The 23891-nt window shown below is 41.9% G+C and overlaps 2 protein-coding genes across 2 annotated transcripts in view; both read right to left on the minus strand.

Moving 5' to 3' along the window:
- Positions 1-355: 355 nt before the first annotated feature.
- LOC311139745 (myelin basic protein-like) lies at positions 356-15791 on the minus strand (the record flags this gene model as incomplete). The annotated part of the gene is made up of 6 exons (XM_084174681.1): positions 356-426; positions 2944-3027; positions 4222-4251; positions 4568-4594; positions 4990-5085; positions 15678-15791. 6 exons carry the CDS (start codon positions 15789-15791, stop codon positions 391-393), a joined length of 387 nt encoding a protein of 128 aa, XP_084030807.1. The 3' UTR covers positions 356-390.
- The window catches only part of LOC311139744 (myelin basic protein-like), a 55660-nt gene continuing 42497 nt past the window's right edge, over positions 10729-23891 (minus strand). The window contains exon 4 of the mRNA XM_084174680.1: positions 10729-16202. Coding sequence (XP_084030806.1) covers positions 15904-16202 — 299 coding nt within the window. The 3' untranslated portion in view covers positions 10729-15903. The remainder of the gene's footprint in view (positions 16203-23891) is intronic.

Raw genomic sequence — 23891 nt, forward strand, 5'->3', positions numbered from 1 at the left:
TAGCCAGCCTTGTTAGACAACTCTATACAGACAGACAGAAATAGAAATGAAGACACAGGTAGTGTAGCGCTACGACAGGTCCTTTAGGCTGTAAGGGGGGTCCGGATGACTTCAGCGACAGTCCACATCCAAGATGGCTGCACGGGAGGGAGGAGCAGGAGCAGGAGCGGGGGGGGGGGGGGGGGGGGGGGGGGGCACAGATTGTGTCGCTATATCTACCAGCCGGCTGCGGTGGGGAGGCATTTGAGTTATAAAATTGTTAGAAAAAGTGTTAGAAAAGCAGGGAGAGGTGTGTGAGTCTAGACAAATATTTGTTCTTTTATCTTCTTTGTTTTCCCCCACTTGTGTCCCTTTTCTTGACATCTGCCCTTGTGCTCTTGAAAGGGGACCTCATTTTTTGGGTAGAGACCCAGTCCGGCTTGCGCCCTGCAAGAGAGAGAGAGAGACGAAACACATCATCAGGAAATTGACTGTTTTTGTCATTTGCTAACGATGCTCACTAAAGGGACCTGCTAATTACAATAGGACACAAATGTCCAGCTGTATATTGCCGTAGGAGGGTAACACAGTCTATGTGGCCTTCAGCATTGTGTACTATTGTTTTGTTAGAATAGGTGGGTGAGTTCTAGGCCTACATTATTTACATAATTGTTTATTTTGTGAATTCTTGGCTATGCCTTAAAAAGAAACATCTCCCAGTTCTAATTTGCATGTTGTGGCCAAAACGGATCAATGATGTGTTGTACTGTGTTCACCAAGCTCATTCCCAAGAATAGATTGTGCATTTTCTCGTGGGGATATAAAAGTGGGAGAAAGAGGGGAAGATTGGAACGGAACAAAGATTATACAAATTAGACAATTCTTTGGGGAGAACGATTGGAATGAATATAATCCATAACATACAAAGCCTTTAAATCTCTTAAAACAAAAGGATATGGGAGGAAACGGGCCAAGTTCTGAGCCATTCTTACAGCAATTTGAGCTGAAAATCATTATCGGTTCGAAATAAACTAATTAGAATGCAGTAACAGAACTGGAGAATGGAAAACACCAGAAGCGCTAGATATGGTGGCTTTAGCTTAACGCCAATTAGGCAGAGAGATTGTGGGGAAACAAGCTATGAGCAAGAGAAGATTGGTGTACTATTTACCCACACATTTGTAGATGTAATCATCTTCTTCATCTTTTAGTTTCATAATGCTACATAGTCCAGCTAGCAAAGACACCATGCAGGGAAAATGTAGTCTAAGATATACAGATACTCTAAACATTTTTAAAAGTCTACTTTTAAAAAGTCTCCCCTGTAGGGTATGATGAAGATGACTGTGCTTGGTTGCCTTGCTGATCAACATACCCACTGTGAGTGCACTGACTGCACCTATAGGAACATCAGCTTCTTGTGCCTATTCTGCAAAATTAAAATAACTATCTGAAGCTTGGGCCAGACTGGCTAATTAAAATTCTGCCAGTGACCTCCGGAGCATGTCCCAGAGATTAGCATTCACCGTGCCATGTTGAGAAAGATACGCGGAGAGCGTAAGAGAGGGAGAGTGACAGACAGACAGAGGCGGAGACAGAGAAAGAGAGGCAGAGACCAAAAGAGAGAGGCAGAGAGAGATACAATAGAGACAGAGAAGAGAGCCAAAAAGTGACAAAGACAGGCAGAGACCGAGATGGGGAGAGAGAGACAGAAAGAGAGATACAGAGACAGAAAGACAGAGGCAGAGACAGAAAGAAATACGTTTCAGTGTGCCATGGCTCTACCGAGGACATTGTCCCTCTCTACTGTCGGGGAGCGTGTCAGCTGTTGCTGACAGGTTGTGAAGTGAATGTACTGCTTAAGTACTGTATCAGTACTGCTCCAGTTCAGAGCCTGTCACCTCACAGCGGGAGCAGAAGGATAAACGTGGCCTGGAATAAACAATAAGCAAAACTGTTGAGTCAGGGAGAGTCTGTACATTTTAGATGCTGCTGATTGTAGCAAAAATATCTCAAATCTCTCTGTTCAAACACCTCAGTCCTCTGTTTGAGATGCACACATTGGGGTACTATGCTGCTCCTCTGAAAGCCAGGAAGTATTCACTCAAGTGTATATAAGTGTGTCTGCCCTGCCTTGATGTGTGGCCTACTGCGTCGGAGAAAGACGTCTTGTATAAGTCTGTCTGTGCAGTAATACATCCCAGTATCGTATACAGGGTATACCAATGCATGAACCAGATGGTCAATGTAATTAAAAGTGCAATGTCCTAGTTGTAGAAAGAATGAATGGCACTGCTTCTATAATAGCTTGGCTAGCCTGACGGTGTGTTTGCAGTCGCATAAGCCATCGGTAAAGTGAGCAAAGCTACCACATGCCACAATTGTAATGCTATACATGTCCCATTGCAGTTAGCACAGCTCTTAGAACAGCCATTAAGAGTACGCAGGACTCCTATCCCTAAAGCTTGCTCCTAAGCAATTTATTTCACAGCCCCGTGTAGGCCCACAGGTGCAACGTCACTGCCTGCAATTAAGCAGCCGATTATGTTAGGTGCTACAAAAATAGCATTACCTTTGACATCAAACTGCACTCTTTAATGCATGAAGCCTGTAGCATCAGCCAGACACTGTAATTATCACTGTCTAGAGACTGTCTCAAGGTGCTGGTGGTATGATAGGCAATGGAAGGTGTCACCTAAGCCTATCAACGTTGAATAAATGCATAGCAAGTAAGAGTAAATATATATTGCCGCTCATGACTCATCAGCTACTCACTGAATGCTGGGTATCATCACTGAGGTGAAAGAAGAAGAGAGAGACAGACAGGGAGGAATAAAAGAGAAAGAAAGAGCCCATCATGTGCACATTCTGGAATTCGTCTCAATACCATACAAAGTGAATTATATAATTAGATATTCCCTTTTTCTGTTATTGTAAAAGACAGATTAGAGAGTTTTTGTTTACCATTTTGAAGATCTTGGACAGGGTTCCACTGTCTCCTGCACCGGCCTTCTTCGCCTTAGCGGATCCTGTTGACTTCTGAGACCCCTGGAAGAGAGCAGGGATGAGGTAAGACACTGGGAGACATATTATTATTGTTGTTGTCAGTTAGCATGGTGGCCCAGTCAGTGTGTGCTTTTGCCAACTCATCTCTGTGTTTGTTCATCGAAATGATTTACTAATGGCTAAAAAGCGGCATCATATGTACATATCTTACGTGGGTATTGCATGGTTCTTTAGTACAAAACAATGTTTTCTGATAATATCCTGTTGCATTAAAACAATAGAAGCGATAGCCTTGTCCCCAGGTTCAACTGAGAGCCAGCAGGTGACGAGGTTATAGAAGAGATGGCTACAACACAACCAGCCTGGATCAAAAAGTGGCTAATTTGTGGTGGCATTGAAGCAGTGGAGCAAATCAATCTGAGTCAAAGTGGAAGTGCTTCACTTAAGCACTTTCTAAATTCAATCTCATACTCTGACTCTCACAGGGGGATTAGACTGAACTGTTCAAGTAAAACTCCAATAAACATACACAAGGATTAATTAAATGGTGGGGAGGAACACTTCAAAGTGTTATTTAAAGATCCCTTACCTCAGAGAAGAGCTTTAAAGGTCTCATCCCTTTTTTTATAGTGTTAGCTGTTATGTGTGACTCATAACACCCACAACACACACACACACTGGAATGGAGTCAATGGAATGGTATCAAACGTGTGGTTTCCATGTGGTTGATAGCATTCCATTGAATCCATTCCAGGCATTGCTATGAGCCGTCCTCCACTCAGCAGCCTCCACTGACAAACATACACACAGAGACATACAGAGACACACACAAAGACACAAACGCATGTACACACACACACACACACACACGCGGGCATGCACGCTCGTACACACACACACACAGGGGCCAAGAGAAGAGGACGAGACTTCAAATTCAGCAGGGCGAATAAGAAAAAGCAGGATTAAGCTGCTGGTTATCATATCGAAAGGGAAAAATGACTTCAGCAAATAAAGAACTGGATATTCAATTGAGCCAGAGGCGGAGAGCTTGCCAAACAAAACCACTCAAAACGTGATTTAATAAAAGAGAAAAACTAATGAGGGCGTTATGCATGTACTGTATGCATGGATTACAACAAGCTCTCAAGCCTTAAAATGGCTACAGAATATATTGTTTAAGGAACGGCCTCTGATTTTTCTCTTCGTTTTCTTTAGCTGTAGCATTTAACCACGTACCAGGCCTAGTTTCGCAGTCATTGCCGTCCACTGGACAAGGACATGTAAGAGACAGAGATAGGGAATAGACAGGAGTGAGACACAGGGGCGAGGAGAGGAAAGTTAAACACAAGTCTTACTCAGAGAAAAGGCAGTGCAGCAAGAAGAGAGTCCACATCCAGGGAAGAGCAGAGTAAGGCAGACGCTCGCATCATCAGAGAGAGCACAGATTCAGTGACATACTGTGCACGACATTCAGTGACGTCACATGTTAACAAAGCTAAATACACAATCACATCCAAAGGCTAAAACAATCTTCAACTCCTCTATTGGACAATATTGGCAAAGAGTAAGATAAAATGCTCACCCTAGACTTAGGAGGGGCAGGGGACACCTGAGGGGAGAGAGTGACACAGACCTTTAGAAATACAATAGATCAGGGTATTTCTCATTACATTTTAGTCATTTAACATACACTCTTATCCAGAGCGATTTACAGGAGCAATTAGGGCTAAGTGCCTTGCTCAAGATTTTTCACCTAGTTGGCTCAGGGATTCAAACCAGTGACCTTTCGGTTACTGGCCTAAAGCTCTTTCTACTGCTAGGCTACCTGCTCTTAACCGCTAGGCTACCTGCTCTTAACCGCTAGGCTACCTGCTCTTAACCGCTAGGCTACCTGCTCTTAAACGCTAGGCTTCCTGTTCTTAACTGGTAGGCTTCCTGCCGCCCTCATATCAACAAGTCAAACATCAACAGTAGTAGGCAAACTATGCAAATAGGGTGACTCACGATTGTTCTGAAGAGGCGCACAACAGCGTTCTCCCCACCCTTAGGGGCTGCCTTGACAGGTCTGGCTGGAGAGGAGGACAGGCCACGGAAAGAACCCTGGAGGAAATGGAGGGAGGGATGGAAGAAGGAAAGGAGGGAGGGATGGAAGAAGGAAAGGAGGGAGGGATGGAAGAAGGAAAGGAGAGAGGGATGGAAGAAGGAAAGGAGGGAGGGATGGAAGAAGGAAAGGAGGGAGGGATGGAAGAAGGAAAGGAGAGAGGGATGGAAGAACATTATAAAGGCACAGCAGGATTACATATAGCCCAACACAACATAACAATACAGTCTTCCCTGAACCAGACCAGGCTCTACTCTGGCTCCACTCTCCAGTTCTTGAAAGGTGTTACCATTGGAAACAGCTGGTGGCATATTGCCAAACACCAGGGAAGCTGGAGCACATTTCCTGGGGCTGTAGAACGGCTTCTTCTTCAGATGGAGAGACTAACTGGGGAGCTCTTACCATCACAGAGGACCTGAGATAAGCTCTCCGAGTCATTCACAGCAGACTGACGTGGGTGCCCACAGATAACGCCCATCCAAAAATAATTAAAACTGAAAATAAGTGATTCAAAACTAACTGGATGAAGGAATTATACATAAATGAATGAAGTCAGTAAGAAATGTTTTGGATCTTTGCAAAGTGCGGTAAATATCAACACTAAATGCTGTTGAAGGGGAAGTTAAGTAGAGATCAATACAATTAAGTTGTACTTCAGACAAACAAAACTTTAGAGCGTTGGATAGGGATGGATGTAAAATTATCTCATTCTCCTGAACTTGAACAAATAGCATCCCCTCTCTCTCTCACAATATGCTCTAACATGTACTTTGCAGACAACACACAATTGGGACCTTAATTAAAATGGTGTGATTCTGAAATGATTAATTGTCATTTTCTCAATAATAACCCTGATTATTCCGTCGGCTATTTAGGGGTATGTTTGTGAATAACATCCTTTGATATAGCGAAACCCATTTGTTCCTAATGAGTGTCTCTCTCTCTGTGGTATTTTGTGGAGTGAGAGTGAGGGTACCTTTGAGACTGAGGCTCTCACTGAATCACTCTGATTATACCTTTGAAAGAACTTTACCGAAATGAGAGGGCAAACTTTCACCCGTGTCCATCATTCACATTATAACACACTCATTAATGCTCCAATTGCATGTCATTCACTGTCTTTGTTGCCCATATATGGATGGATGGTTGGATGGATGTAGACTCATGCAGACAATGACCTAAGTAAAGAAATACATTACCATAGAAAATGTGTTTGTGCTTATGAGCATTATACTCTCCAATAAATAGGTATCTAATGCGGAGGACCAGAGGTCATTTAGAATATATCAAACTAAGCGTATCATTCTACTGGAAGTGGATGATAATATCAAACACATTATGAATACAGATGATGCTCAGTAGAATAGCCAGGCAGCACGGGTGTTGGTTGGTCAGCTTGTTCTCTATAAGCAAAAGACATTGAAAAGACGTTGAAAAGACGTTTGTTTCAACCAGAAAGTGCTCACTGGGTTTGTGCTGGAGCTGGTACAGGTGAATTAATCCCACTGCTTGTTGTTGTTGTGAAGAACTGATCTGCCTCACAGCTGCGACTGGATGACTCAACGGTTATTCTTTCTGTGTCCCAGCAGCTCTGTCACCAAGATGGAGACAACTGGATTGCGTCCCAAATGGCACCCTATTCCCTATATAGTGTACTACCTTTGACCAAAGCCCATCAAAAGTAGTGTACTATATAAGGAATATGGTGCCATTTGGGATTCAGTCCGAGGGGTTCATTACTGATAGCCATTGCAGAACCCTGTCCACAGTTGATTAGGAATTATTTATTTTGAACATTGACTTGAGGTCTCAAGTGCACATTGTCACATCAAAGTTATGAACTACACACATCAGAAGTTCCAGTTATGTTCCCACTAAGTACAGTTCCAGAGATTGAGTAGCCTGAGAGAGAGTGTTAGGAAGAGAAAGTGTAGTCAGAAAGTGGAGGGAGAGAAGTAGAGTGAGAGAGACATTGAAAGACAGGGGTAAGACAGGCAAAGAGTTAGTAAAAGAGGAATAGACGTGAAGAGAGAGAGAGAGGTGCTCAATAGTGATTTCAGTGTTGCCTCGGGTTTGTCTAGACCAATTAGACCAAAAATTATACAGTACTGTGTGTTACATCACGTTGGCATTTTAGCTGATTCAGATTTTTTGTAAAGTATTGTTCTGTGGAAGTTTTAGGACTCTAGGAGTCAAAGGTTGTTGGTGGCACCTTAATTGTGGAGAACCGGCTTGTGGTAATGACTGGCTCGGAATCAGTGGAATGGTATCAAATTTGCTCTGTTCCATTATTATTAGCTGTTCTCCCCTCAGCAGCCTCCTATACTAGGAGTAAAAGGTCATTCAAAATGCATAATGGATTCAGGCAATAGTTCTGAAAGTAAAACATATTTTTGTACTTGTTTTTTTATTCAACTTTTTTTTTCAGAACACCGACAAGTCAGTAAATCCTCTCTACCTTATTTTGCATTGCGTAATCCTAAATTCTGAATTTAGAATCCGTTTTGATTTATTTGTAAAGAAGGATCACAATATTTAGTTTTGAACTTCACGTCCTTTACTGAATCATGTTGCATTGGATGTTGTCAGTATAGGTTTTAATTTTCCAACACAAGAGGAGTGTTCAAAGGACAACGGTATTCTGACGCATGGAGGGTCCTTTCAGGATAGAGCAGAGCAGGGGATTATTGCGTAGGGTGGGAGAGAGGAAGGGATGGAGGGAATGTTTTCCTCTCTCTGTTTGATGTTTGAAGTGTATGAGAGATAAGTGTGTGTTCCTGGCTCGGACCACATTGTCATTTGCCCACAATTCAGACTTCACAAAGTAGCTGTGCTCATTCCACAGCGAAAAAGAAAAACAACAAAAATGTACCACACTGGCATCCAACTTTCATGAAGCTGCAAAGCCCGTTTCACCCTCAATATTCATGATTTAATTTACATAACAATGGAGGTCCAGTCATCATTTCTAAACTCAGCTAGCTGCTAGCATGGCAGCCCAGCCATGATAGAGAATGTTCGATAACACTTCATTTGACACTTCACTATCCCATTAACACGTCAAGTGTCGTTTCATTATGAATTTTTGTCTACAATTTTATGACACCCCTGACATAGAGGCTGTTATTCATAGGTGTTAGGTCAGTACAATCATAATGCAAAACGTTACCTCTATCATGACAACAGGAATGGATTTGACACCAGATTACTCCTTCATGCTAATGTCACAGTGACATGTCAAATAAAGTGTAACCAACGGTTTCCTGCAGTGAAGAACAAGGTCACCTAGACCCAGGTAGAGAGAGTATTCAGGACTCATAGGACACCTCCTCCCTGAGGATTTAATTACAGTCAAACCTCTCTCCTCAGACGTGCAGGAGGTCAAACCTGGACAGATGTTGATTCCTTCAAAAATTGATCACGGTCAATCATTTATTCTGGAATAAATTAATTGTAATAATGTATAATTTATTAAGGAGCAGGAGGTTGGTGGGCCACATCCTATCCTATTGAGACAGTGTGTGAGTTATTGTGGACACACAAAAATCACAAGCCGCCCACTGTCAAATGAACAGATCTTACCCACATTAGGTGCAACATCCATAAACCATACATTAAAATTATGTATATACAGTGCATGCTCCTTCTCAATCCATCACAGCTTCACATTTGACTTGGATTTGATTGATCACAAAGAACAATGTCCGTCAGTGTCATAACTGACAACTCGCCGATTGATTAATAAGACTCACCGGCTGCAGATCCACTAGCCACTGAGTGACTCCTTTGGAGTGAAATCTACTGTAACAGTTCGTAGTCTTAGGAGGACAGACTTTTTGAAGTACTTCTACTGCCAGATGACCTCTTCAGTTGTCTCTGTGCTGCAACTTCTCCAACTATTTCGGAGAAGCTAGCAGGAATTGGACAACTACCTCATGGGGTCGACAGTGTAAAACAAAGTGTCATATTAGAAAGCAGTGTAGCTCTAGGTCATTCCCTAACACTGACAACAATAACAAGACTAAGTTGGGGACTACAATCTACTAAACCATAGTTGAACTGGTTCTTTACCATCCAAAACCAGGGTACTGGACCTAACGTCTAGTGAGACCTAGCTCTTGACTTTTGACAGTGCTTGTTTTACAGTGCCAGGTGAAAGTAAGGCTATAGTAGGTATGCTCTACACTCCTCCGTTCTCATCAAATCTGGATCCTAAAACAAACTGTTTTATAAATGTAGTGCTCAGAGGAAGTTCAGATTATTTGTCTTGTCCTTGTTTCACTCTCAAATAGGAGCACTTTAGAAGAAATGCAAATGAGACTGCACTCTGGCTATCTCTATTAATGTCTTCGATTTTGTAAAATATACACATTGAAAAATTATGAACAAGGTAGCATTGACTCTTTGATTTTGGACCATGAGGCACATCTAATGAATTCAATGAGAAGTAGCATCTCATTGGCAATTCCAGTCCACTCATTCAAATTCAGTTATGAATGAAAATACTTCACAGGAGGTCTCCAAAAAGTGAGACAGACAATAAAGTGAGACAGACAAAGTGAGACAGACTTTCTTGTTTTCATTTTGTATTCAGGTTGGTTTTGAAAATAGCTGTTATTTGCCCCTTTGCTAACCTGAATACAAAATGAAAACAATAAATAAACACTGTTGTTTTATCCTGATGTACTATATCTTGATAAGCTTTCCAATATGTTCAATTAAAAAGCAATTCCCAAAATACTTTCAATTAAAAAAGCATAAAATACAAATGTGACTGATATATAATTTTCAGTTGAATAAAAGTGATAAGGTAGACAGTACTAAGATGAATTTCCAAAAGAAAGAATTCAGCAAATTAACCTGGTCACAGATCTGTTAATGCTGTCTTGTCAAATCCTATGGTCATTGTCATGCCAAACATGATTACCTTCTCACTGTGCCCATCAATGACAGCATGATCAGATATGGAGATTGAGGTGAGGCCAGGCCAGGCTGTTTGGCATTACAACAATTATAGGAGTTGGCTAAGAAAGCGCAGATAGATCTGGGACCAGGGTGTCAGTCATTCTTTCATCTGCGGCCAAGGAACAAGACATTAGCCCATATTTTACATAGCTACTTAATACAAGCTGAGCTAAGAGTAAGCCTCATATTTCCATTAAGTCTACACAACACTTCTCCCAGCATTGTCTAGACAAGTATCCTGTTACTGCAGAGTGTAGTCTTATCCAGTCAAGAAGTGAAAAGACAAACCAATTGGGAATAGTTCGATGATGTACATTCCATTTCCTCTTCAACTGGGCCAGTTTCTCCATTGGCTATTCCTAGCATAGACCACCTCAGCCCAGCATGAGAGGTTTCTCCTCAAGCTAGCCTGGATCGAAACTGAAATGTCAGTCAACGTCACTGACTGAGGGCATACAATGTGAAAATCAGCAATAACCACTATGCTCAAATCAGTGTGAAAGTGTCCAGTTATGTTTTTGTTCCAAACATTCTGTGGTGTGACTGCACCTGTTGTTAGCAGAATAGTTAGAAGGACATACATCGTACTGTTGCATCAGAGGAGGGTTATTAAAAGTGACATTACATAATAAAAACAACAACAATACAAAAGCATAACAAACACTGCTCAGGGTGGGTGTTGTTAAGAGAGTTTAATCAAGCCATTTATCCAAATGCTCAGAACAGGATCAGGTTAGGAACAGATGTTGGTCATTACAATTCACAGGAAATACAAACAAAATTACAAGCATCGGTTGGATAACTCAAAGCATTACAAAAGGGATCAGAGAATATAATCTATAGATCCACCCTGGGATCAAACAGACCCCCCCCCACACACACACACACACACACACACAGTTCCTGACAGGGGAAAGGAAGACCTAGGTTCAAATACTATTTGAACTCTTTAAAAAACTTTTAGCGTTTGCTTTAGTCTGCCTAGAGTTCCAGATGGGCAGGGTTTGCACTTTTGCGACTATTCTATTGGCTCCATTGCGCCAGGTAAGCTCAATCAAGCCCAGCTGAAGTATTTGAAATTATTTTAAATAGTATTTGAACCAGGTCTGGGTAAAAGACACCAGTGAACCTGAGCGGTGCTCCATCTAGCTGGCGGGAGGAGTTAAGCTCTTAGAAGCTTTTGGCCAAGACACTGGGGTTGAGTTAGTCCGGGTATCAGTCTGCTTCTGCTATCATGATGCTCCTTGTCATGCACATTTTTTTTGTTGATGTTTGTCATGATGGCACGAACAGACTGGTACCCAGGCCAAGGATGAGTGCAAAACATTTTGGCTTCTGAATCATAAACTGTTGTTGTACTCGAACATTCTTCAGGCTATCGGGTCCTAGTTCTGACAAAGTTACCCAATAGACCCCATATTTTAATTGGCTTATTTTGATGTCATGGGGTTCAGTTTCATGGTGACTGCACATATACACTCAGTTATCCATCAAATTAGTCTAATAAGGTCTTTCCCATTCTGAATAATATGGATTACCAATCAGCTTTGACAGGTAACAAATTGGCTTAAGTTCCTGAGGTTAAACCAGTTGTCTTTGTTTTTGGTGATATATTTATAATTTCTTAAAATAAATATGACATCTCCATGAAGATTCCCATGAACTAGTTTCAAACCAGGATCAACTAATTAAAAGACAAAAAATACAGGTGAAACCAAGACAAGAATGTACAACAGAAAGAGCTAATTCCAGTTTGTGAAAGGATCAATGGCTCAATAGTGAATGTTCATATCTGTCAACAACAGTAGCCCTTTCCTGCAGTCAAATGACCTAGTGGCCTCATGAGTGGAATGTTATTCATATTTTTCATAATTTCATAATTACTAAACATATTTATTTATTTATTTTACAAAATGTCAGTCTGAGTGAGGTGTATACTTTTGTTTCAAAGTAGATTTTTTAAAGACTACCAAGAAACGCTGTGACCCTGATTTAGCCCACTGCAGTAAAAGGTTAAAGGGCAATTCTACCACTTTTCAACTTGCTGTTCATTATCTCCAGCACACTACCAGTGGCTACATATGTGAAAACAGCTAATTTCAACTTTTTGTAGAAACAAATATAAAGTCAATAACTTCTACCCAATGACATCATCAAAAACATTTTAAAAATTGTGATTTTCAAACACTATGAGATTTGTGGTGACATGGGGAGCTAGCAACTTGTTGCAGGTTTTGAAAATCACCGTTTTGTTTTTCATATTAATCCTACCCTGTGACCCTGAAAAGCATTTTAAAAATGTAGGACCTATCTTCTTATTTTTTAACCACAGATCATAGAAACACACTGTTTTTACATATGTAGACACTGGTTTGGTGCTGGAGATAATTAATATGAGGTTCCCATACCAGTTGAAAGCAACTATACATGTATGACTCAATCATGCTCAAGGGTACACAGCGACAACATTTGATAGTGTTCTACATGGTATTCTTTCATCACTGTAATGGATATGGCCACTAATGCTGAGTTTCTAAGGAAAATATGCATTGAAAACGTCATAACTATTTTATGTTTTGTTCTAAACTATTTGTATAAGATTAAAGGCCCAGGGCAGTCAAAAATGTGACTTTCCTGTGTTTTATATACACTCAGTGTACAAAACATTAGGAACACCTGCTCTTTCCATGACATACACTGACCAGGTGAATCCAGCTGAAAGCTATGATCCCTTATTGGTGTCACTTGTTAAATCCACTCCATTCAGTGTAGATGAAAGGGAGGTTAAAGAAGGATTTCTAAGCCTTGAGACTATTGAGACATGGATTGTAGTATGTGTGCCATTCAGAGGGTGAATGGGCAAGACAACATATTTAAGTGCCTTTGAACGGGATTTGGTAGTAGGTGCCAGGCACACCGGTTTGAGTATGTCAAGAACTGCAACGCTGCTGGGTTTTTCACACTCAACAGCTTCCTGTGTGTATCAAGAATGCTCCACCACCCAAAGGACATCCGCCAACTTGACACAACTGTGGGAACCATTGGAGTCAACATGGGCCAGCATCCCTGTGGAACACTTTCGACACCTTGTAGAGTCCATGCCCCGACGAATTGAGGCTGTTCTGAGGGCAAAAGGGGGTTCAACTCAATAGGAAGGTGTTTCCACACTATGAGTTTAGAATAATACTGTGAAAATTATGACAATTCCCTTTTAGTGTAAGAGCTGTCTGAAAAGACAGCCTGTAATGTAAGCCTGTTTTGGTGGGATCACCAGGCGGTAAATTAGTTAATAGACAAATAAGAAAGAGAGTTCCAAACCTCTCTGCCAATAACACCTAGTTTTCCCCTCCCCACTCAGACCACTCCCACACAGTCCTAGCTACATTCTTGCTTGATAAATTGCTCTTTGCTAAGAAGCAATTTTTGTTTCTTTTTGACAATTTCAGTTGAAAACAATCACAGTAAGGTACCTGACTGTTACCCAGATATGATTTGATATTAGATTTAAAAAAACGGCTACATTGGACCTTTAAGATGTTTGCATTTTTTTTACCTGTTTTTTCCTTTTTCAAACTTTGATCATTGCAGAAAACAATATTCTGCTCGAGGCAACAGAGTTAGGTGGGACACTCATACGTATCATATATTGGAAATACAAATACTTACTAGACATCTGAAAGCAACCCCTTGGTAAAAACATAAATATTTTTCATGTTTCCTTTAGTCATAAACTAACTCCTCTGATGTAGAAAACAACTTACGATTTCCTGAAAGACAATGAAATTCAAACATCCCCTCAAAAACAGATAAAAAAGATAAAAAACAAAAAGCAAATACTGCCTCAAACGTTCTGTCTTTTTACAATAATTTTGTTCATTCAAATTTGACCGGCAAAACACTGACATTTTCACACGTGGCAGATATGTTTTAGCAGTACATTTCAATTATGTTTAAAACGTGAAATAGAATGGAAACAACCAAATAATTCCGAAATCATTGCTAAAATTACTATGAACTGGGATTTCATTAAAATTTGCAAAAGTCAAAAGATTTTTGTCCTCTCTGAAGTTGTTATTAGGCTTGGGAGAATGCATATTGTTGAGACTGTTCAGACCTCATTCTGCAACCTATTGGATCATCATCTGAAACTACCATTCGCCTCTCTGAACCAATGAGTGGACTGAAACAGAGCTGGACAACATAACAGAGTTGGACTTCAACTCTCTCTTCAATACACTGTACCAACTTCAACACATAACTCTGTTGAAATGTACAGTAAGTTGTGTTTTAGACTTTGCTTTGCTTCCAAAGTTGACAACTGATACACAAACAGTGCCAAGCTGACTGAAATGTGCACTGCAATGGGTTGGCATATCGATCTTTATCTACATCCCTATGTCACCAGCTCAAGGAGAGGCTTTGGGATTTAGCATTAGCATATCACAGAGATATAGAGAGAGCGAGACAAACAAGGCAATGTGGGCTCAACTATTCGCACTTTACCACAACAGTTATCCACACACACCTGTGTTCAGGTAGCTCAGTTGGTAGAGCATGGCGCTTGCTACGCCAGGATAGTGGGTTCAATTCCCGGGACCAACCATACTTAAAATGTATGTACGCATGACTGTAAGCTGCTTTGGATGAAAGTGTCTGCTAAATGACATATATTATCTGAACCTGCTCTCCAACTACACAACGCAGCATCTTGAATTCTACACAAACCCATATAGGATAAGGATTAGCCTAGATAAATGGGGTTTTCTATGGTATGTTGGATTATGTACAATATTATGGGATAGAGCTGCTTTGTAAAGATGGAGTGAGAGAATCCTAGTCGAAGACTCTCTCCACACCCGATGGAGGTCCATGCAAGGCATTTAGGATATAGTTCTCCACCATGGACTATCCACAGTTAAAATGGCTAACAACTAGAGTCAGAAATCAGGAAAGCATAATAATTTCAAATTTGAGCTTCAATCATAACAGTCTCTCCCAAAATACATAAAAGTAAGGGTGTTGACATTTATATGAAATTTATACCAATTTCCCCATGAAATCTCCTGAATCGTTACTCTCTCTTAAAAATACCAGATAAAACAACTTTAGAATGGCTCCAGTTTTAGATATATTTTTGAGTTAAGCATACAGTATATTCAGAATGAAAGCAAACACACATTTAAATGGAACAATTCAATCATTCACTTGTACTGTACCACAACTATGACCATATAAGTACCGTAGATGCTTTGAAGCTTTAACTGAAATAAAATGTAAAATATGACATTTGACTTTAAGTCATAGCCTCTTTGCGCTACACCAATCTCAAACCACACCCAAATCAGTTCTCCATGTCTAAATGTAGCTTTCAATGCCATTCATTCGCAAATAAGCACATTTCAGGAGAATGTCATTAACTTTGGTACATCACATGAAAAAAACAGAAAAATATTAAATAAAATCTAAGCAAATTGAAACAAAAACTTGTGACAAATTCTTGCAGCTCACAATCTGCCAAATCACACATCAGTCCCTCAACTTAAGACTGGAAGAGTGAACACAAAAATGAACCATGGTACTTTAGAGGTGTATCTTTAAAACAAATCAAACTCTCCCCTTTCCTCACCTTGCTCTTCCTTTTCTTGTCCCCACCAAAGAAGTTCCCAATTTGATCCATAAGGCCAGGGGCCTTCTTTTTCCTTCCCAGGCTAGACAGTCCAGAGGAGCTTGCAGTTGCCATGTCAGTGGTTTGGGTTGGATAGTGCTGCTAGTATCTCTGTAAGTGGGGTTCTGTCTCTCAGGTGAGAGCGAAGGGGGTATTAAGAGAGAGAAAGGAGAGCAAAGAAACAAACTTAGTCTAGATCCTGATCCTCTGAACCACACTCTGATCCCGCTCCGCTGTGCTCTTGGATGGTCTGTAGCTCATCCGATTCAGAAGGGCGGTCTTTGAAGGTGTTGTCCTCGCGGCCCGGGGCATCTCGGGAGAAGAGGCGGACCAGGTGGGGGCGTGGCACGGCGCTATCGTCAGCATCAGCTGTGCTGGCTTCGTTCCAGGAGCTGCTGGGCCCCTCAGTGCCCGTGGAGTCAGTCACCGCCGCCGCCTTCTCAGAGGGGCAGCCATTGTTCAGGTTCACATCTGCCTCACCCAGGCCTGCGCAGAAACAACAAGGGTTATCTATTGGACTATGGGCCTGCATGGCGCACAAGGGCCCTGCACAATGGGGCCCTTTGACAAGACCCTGCCCTTTCTGCCAGAGAAACTCAACAGAGAAGGGATCCTGAGTGACATGCCCTGTAATAGACCCAGAACATGGATAAAATACATAGCTAGGAGATTATTGCAACTGGGAAAACCATACATTGTTAGCAAGGGTCATTACCTACTATCAAAACGGTTTCACAGTGTCTCCTCCTCAGTCCATGCCAAAAGGTCTTTACAGTTATAATACTGTATAAAAGTAACATAGCATACACATATCCTTCCCCAAGCCCAATAGCTCTCTTGGAATGATAATGGCATACTTTCCACATTCCTGTACAGAACTCATTTTACCATGTAATTTGACTGAGAAAACATTCTCATTTACAGCAAAGACCTAGGGAATAGTTACAAGGGAGAGGAAGGAATGAGCTGGGGATGATTAGGTGGCCAGATTGGGAATTTAGTCAGGACACAGGGGTTAAGTGCCATGGGATCTTTAGTGACCACAGAGAGTCAGGACACCCGCTTAATGTCCCATCTGAAAGACGGCACCCTACACAGGGCAATGTCCCCAATCACTGCCCTGGGGTATTGCGATATATATTTTTTTAGACCAGAGGAAAAAGTGCCTCCTACTGGCCCTCCAACACCACTTCCAGCAGCATCTGGTCTCCCATCCAGGGACCGACCAGGACCAACCCTGCTTAGCTTCAGAGGCAAGCCAGCAGTGGGATGCAGGGTGGTACTCATATCCCTAGGTCAGTAATTTGTCATTGAATGTCCAATGCTGAAATGCTAATTCACACATTTCTCCATTTGTTTTCCACATGTGCGAATGGACCCTAACAGACACTATGGCCATCAGTGTGATGCTGAGATCTACGGCATTAACTGTAACCTATACCCTCTGACAGAAGCCACCATGCTAGCTAGCTCCCGGAGCACAGGGCATGCAGTGCAGCGCTCCCTGAAGAACAATGCAGACACTATACTGGACGAAATGGTGTAGAAAAAACACCAGGGGAATCTGCATGCTAATATTTCGTCAACAGTGGCCTATTGTCAGAGCTGCATAGTTATTTCTGTGGGACAAAGAGGCTAGTGTCACTAAAATAACTCCTATAAGTATGGATTTTCAATCCGATGCACGGTGACACTTATCTGATGCCTGAGCAACTGCAAGGCAGGCAGGCGTTGGCTTGAGCCGGTTTGAGCAGATCATTGGGTTTGAGAAAGACCTCAACAGTAACTCAAAATGGATCAATAAGGCGTTCAGATGGAAGGATATTACTGCATTTCGAATTGGTAAAAAAAAAAAAGAACATTGCAATTTGGAGAACCAAACCGAACTTCAAGATCTGGATCTACTGACAAATGTTCTGATTCTATGATCAAAGAGACGTATCACATTCCTGATCAGCTATCTTCCAAAGAGCTATCATGAATCTGAGTACAACTAAAGCACAAAGCTGAGACTTACAGTTGTGTGAATGATGTACCACAATGACAAATCACAGGCACTTGAACTGGCACACTGAAATGAAATATCTACTATGAAAGCAGGTTTACTGTAGCAGAAGCCATTTACGTATTCAAACAAATTGCTCTTAGATATGATTGTGTAAGGATGTAAGGATGGCTGGTCTCGACCAAAGCTCAAAGCCCATTGGGGAAACAGGACGCCCCCAGCACATCTTATCTTATTTCACTGAGTCACTAAGACCTTGATATTTTCCCAGTGAACAAATCACAGAACCAAACATCCCTTGTCACCTTGGTGAAAGGCAACTATAATTATGATCCTACACCTCACAACATGAAATACGAGGGACTGGAAGAGCAGGAAAGAGAAAAATAAAGATCAGGAGAGAGAGTAAATGGAGAAAGAAAGAGGGAGATCCCGGATATAATATGAAAAGGGAGGATGAGAGATATTTCCCAGTAGATGTGGTTGAGGTGTGTGCTGCTGTGACTGTGCTATAAAGACTGAGTGATATGATGTTATAAAATGATGAAAGCAGTGCTCCCGGTGCTTCAGCAGCTCCACATTATGAGCAAACTGTTCAGACTTATTTCCTCCCGGCAGTGGCCCTGCTCTGTTACAGAGTCCTCTCACTCCATCACCTCCATCATCAACTGCCATCAACCCCATTACCTCAGCATATCACTCTCAGTACTATCAGCACCTCCACAAGAAAAGCAAAGAAAAAACTACTAGCATTGTTCTGATAAGCACTTTCCACTGCACTTACAGTATGATGACAAGTCACCTTGCATCTTGTATGCTTGGCAAACACAAAAACGCTGAATAATCAGTCTAACCCCCTTTCCTTCTCCCTCTCTCTGTGACTCTGGGGAAGAAACGGTATACTCCATAGATGTGGTTATCTCTGTGTGCATAGCCCAGAGTATTTTGACATTGAAACACCTCTGCAAATTAAACACCAACAAACGTAAAATAATATAAGTTTGCATTGCCCAACTATTCTACATGTGTGTATTGTTAGAAAATAATATAGTTATGAATAAAGTTTATAAAGATAAATAGTCAGCTTAACATTAGACTGCTTTAAAGGTCTAAAAACATCTGACAAATTTTGATTTTGAAGTGCAATACCACTTAATGCTTTGTCTTTGGTTCACGGACAGCAATACTGTGACAGAGACCTGAACAGGACTCTCGATCTCCATTAGGCTCAGCTACTATTTGCAGGTGCACTCAGAATATGTCTGCACCGGGGTACCATCTCCACTTTATGATAATAACACATCCCATCAGTCAGTCAATCAACAGGGTTGAATGCTGATTAAATAGTCTCTCTCACACACTCTCCCTGCCAAATAAGGTAAGAGCATTGTTCCATCCACAGATAACTGAGCTTAATCTAACTACATTTTCTATTAGGAAATGCTGTTAGTCATATGCTCAGAGGAGTGTATAGCACGACGATGACACCGCCGTACCTGTCTTGTCATAATAGATTCAGTTTTAACTCTGCGATACCTTTAAAAATTGTGGAGGGTTTATGGGGACTATTACATTTCATTAACACTCCCTATATTTCTGTGAGACACTTTGAGTTGTGTCAGAAACGTCAGTCCCACTTTATACGTAATATACTGTATATTTTAAGCCCTAATGAAGCCTTAAACAAAATGGGACTGGACCATCGGAAATCAGGCGGAAGCAGGTCTAAAGCAAAACCCTAAAAATAAACATTTAAAAAACCAGGCTCAAAGAGCCTAAAAAAGAGCGATGAAAAGTGAGATACAGGGATCGAGAGAGAGAGGAGGTGGTTTATCCCCAGTGTGCTCCTTCATTACATTAACAAAACCATGCTTACCCCTCTCCCCATGCAAAGATGTAGTAGCAGAGATAGCGAGGATGATAAAACACTGGTGCTTGTAGACAACATTCAGGGAAATGAATGAGTGGGCTGATGCATAACACTGACAAGGGGGTAGGAGGTAGAAGGGTCTCTACAGAGCTGCTCAGGGTTTGCTATGTAGCACGCTGCGCTCACTTTTCTTGATCTCTTGGTCCCCCTCATGAATTTCGTATATAATTAATGTGCTCTTACGATGAGAACATTTAATGAGGCACTCATGGCAACGTGTCTGTCACAGGGCCTGGCTGGAGACAGATGATAGGCCTTAGTGAATGATTGAAAAGCACACAGTCACTCATCTGGGGAGACGGACCACTTCAATCAGGCCCGTTATTGATCTACACTCTTAGAAAAAAAGGTGCTATCTTAATCCAAAAAGGGTTCTTCGGCTGTCCCCATAGGATAATTATAACCCTTTAATGTAGGAGAAGCCTTTAAAGAATCCCATTTGGTTCCATGTAGAACCCTTTCCACAGAGGGTTCTACAAGGAACCAAAAGAGTTCTACCTGGAACCAAAAAGGGTTCTCCTATGGGGACGGCCGCAGAACCCTTTTGGAACCCTTTTTTCTAAGAGTGTACTTTAAATATGTGTTTATTAACCAGGCTATGACCGTTCCATAAAAATAAGCTCTTTAGTGGCGAGTGAGAGAAGAAGGAGAAGCGACAACCCACAGTGACAAACTCTTGACAAACAGACAAGAGAGGAGAGAAGGAATGCAGCGAGTGGGCCTTGGCTCTGTCCCTTTCTCAATCTCTCTCCTCTCTCCTCATGGCCCCTGTAGTGCAGAGGACGTTTGGCCTTCTGGTGGACCAGCGTCTGGAACAACAACAAGGAGCCAGCCAGGACCCACCCATAGTGGTGGGACCCAGGCACGGGAAGTATTCCTCTAAGAAGCAGCGCAGATATGTGGCCCTTGACCAGACCTCCTACCCAGGAGTAAAAAACTGCCACCGCCCACGTTGCCACAGCATTCATCATGGCTCCCGGACTTCCACCCACAGGCCCCGGGGAGAATGGCCATCTGTCTTCAGACTCATCTGGCATTCATGGTCGTCCTCCAGAGATTTTTCAGCGGCAGATAGCAGAGATGCTACAGATGCTACAGTTAAACCCCCAAGCATGACCTCTGTGACCTTCACTTCCTACAACTGCTCAATCCAAATGGGGAATAATGTTTATGTCAGATATTACAGTTCAACCAAACCTGTTTACACTCTTAGAAAAATGGAGAACCCTTTGAAGAACCCCTTTTGGTTCCAGGTATAACCCTTTTGGGTTCCACGTAGAACCTTTTTCACAGAGGGTTTTACATGGAACACAAAATGGTTCTACCTGGAATCAAAAAGGGTTCTACTTGGAACCAAAAAGGGTTCTCCTATGGGGACAATTAAAAAACTTGTATGTGATATCAGCGTGTATGTGATATCAGCTTTTACCCAGGAAAAAATCTATGATAAAAATGTGTCAGTGGTAGTGCCAATTTTAGCATGCACTCATGCAAAACAACATCCACTTTGCTGGGTTACACTCCCTGTTCTTGTTTAGCATCAGTGTTGAGGTTTACATCATAATCTGAGCCAGTCCCAGTGAGGCTAGCACCACTGCCAGCGATGATGGAACCTCAACTCTGGTCTGTCAACACCGGCCAATGCTTTTCGCACTGATCTGTTTACTGGCCAAGAACATCTCACTCAGAGCATTATCTATCTCTCTCTCTCTCATTCTCGCTTTCTCTCTCACTTTGACTCCCTCTCTTTCTTTCAGTATTTTACTCTCTCTCTTTTACTCTCTTTCTCCCTTTCTCTCTCTCCCTCTCTGTCTTTTACTCGCTCTCTATTACTCTCTCTCTCATGGGGTTTCTAGCCCAGATCTCTCCTCTCTCAGGTAAAAGGCGTTAGGTAACAACAGAACAGGACAGAGCTGGACAGAGCAGGCAGATACAGCACCAACAGGTTGCTATTGATCAATCCACAGTGTGTGTGTGTGTGTGTGTGTGTGGGTGCGTGCGTGTGCGTGTGTGTGTGTGTGTGTGTGTGTGTGTGTGTGTGTGTGTGTGCGTGTGCGTGTGCGTGTGTGTGTGTGTGTGTATGCATGCGTGTGTGTGTGTGTACAGGGATTTTGTCTCTAATGGGAAGGGCAATTGTCTCTAATGGGAAGGGAAATTGCCTTGCCATCTCCTCAACAAGACAGCCGTTAACTGTGTGAATGTGAAATAGCGCAGCCTACACTTACAGTATGCCCAGAGAATACACTAGTTTGTTTCCTCTCCCACCACCACTTTCCTGGATCAATGGCAAACTTAAACAGAAAATGAGTAAATCCAGTCGGTGACAATGGCTTTTGTTACGCCCCGAGCACAATGCACCATTATCCTGCTTTAGATGAGCATATACTGTGGGCTTTCGCCTAATTTGATTCATTTCTTCTTGTTTCACTACATTTTCTCGGACCTTTAGGTATAAAAAATATATTTAAAAATGATTTGATAAAATATAGATGTTGTCCTTTACTACTAAAGCCCATAGAAATGCATTGAATAACACATTCATAAATGGCAAAAAAGACAGTCAACAAAGTAAATCATAAGAAACAAGGTTTTGAAGTGTCTGTCCTAAATCTTTTTTGGGTAGGAACAAAACTACCTTCATATACTTCCATTTGTTTAAAAAAAATCTGTACTTGTGGGGGTCCTAGAGCAAAACGGAGAACACCATCGTGTTCGTTAGAATCTCCCCTTTCCACAGTGGGGTCCCATTAGTTTGTGTTTGGACGCTACCAAATAGAAGTTGGCACATTGACGGTACTGACTTCAGACGTGTCTCCTGGCACCCCTTTCCATTGAGTGGTCATAATAGTTTATAGGTCAGACCATTCGGACGCTACAGACGCTTACGTGAGAAGACAGATTTTCGGGGGTTGTCGCATGGTCTGACAAACACCGCTCTAACTCCGCCACCTTTCACCGCAGTGCGACACTGCCGGATGCGGTGATTTGAGACGCATCCAATGCAAAAAAAACAGATATCACCAGTGCGTCAATCGACTCTAGGGGGTTAATTGATTTCGCTAACAGGTTTTACAGCTGGGGGTGTTTTGCTCAAACATACCTTGGGGATATCTCATACTGCAACTTGTCCATGCTAGTTCACAAAATGGTGCAAAAAAATTATGTTAAGCTTTTTGTCCATATATTAAATATGGCCTGATATGACTCCAATGTTGTAGATGATGGAGTCTTTTTCAACTCAACTGACATTACAAAAAATACATTATATTGTATGAGTCACCTCAGTTTACATAATTTGAATTAATATTCTACATTACCATGGAAATTGTTGCATCACCATACCAGGTAGCCAATGTGAATGTACCGCTGAGTTTATTAGTCAAATTGCCAGGGTTAGAGGTTCCAAGCCCGTTCCATTCATTCTATTTCTATGTGTGCTGCTGTAGCATTGAGGGGGGTGTTGCCTAGACAACCGAAGACTTGTTTGCTACAACGCCAAGCTTCATCACGTTGTTCAATCCGCTATCTGACCACTGGCATAATTAACTCATCATCCTGAGTGCTTGTATCAAGTGGAGAGTCAGAAAAACACCATAAAACAGACCAGCTATACACTATATCTACCATCTGCACTAGTATCGACAAGACAGCAAAACACTGCTCAATCAATTTCCTGAAGACACTTTATCTTATCACACAGGTTCAAAAAAGTTCAGAAAGCATGTTGTATTTTTATGTAAACCATTTGAATCATAAGATGGGGATTGGGGAAGCAGTGGGCTACAGTAGGTCCAAATACTTTCCCAGAGTGATGGGTAATGGCTGTCCATTACTTCCTCTACTCTACAATAGCCATCGTCCATCCATCACCAGCTGTTCACACACTCCCTGATTGTCCGGCCAGATGGTCAAGGCAAGATGACGTGGACCCTGGGACTCTGGACCCACTGATTCACTAACTCACATATTCACACACATGCGATGCACACACACAAACTCCCACACAATGCATGTAGTCCCATCACTTTTCTAAATGAATGACTCCACGAGACATTGCCGACAATTCTCATGTATAGTGTACATTTCTCCATCGGCCACTCTCTCTCTCTCTCTGTGGAAGCATTATGTGGACTCAGGTCCTATAAGCCTGTTGACCAGTCCCTCCAGTGAAGCACACCCTCGCGTCCAAAATGGCCCTCTACTGCCTGATAGGAGACTCTGGCCAAAAGTAGTGCACTAA

The sequence above is a fragment of the Coregonus lavaretus genome (assembly GCF_964263955.1).
Source record: "Coregonus lavaretus genome assembly, chromosome: 13".
In the NCBI taxonomy this organism is placed as follows: domain Eukaryota; kingdom Metazoa; phylum Chordata; class Actinopteri; order Salmoniformes; family Salmonidae; genus Coregonus; species Coregonus lavaretus.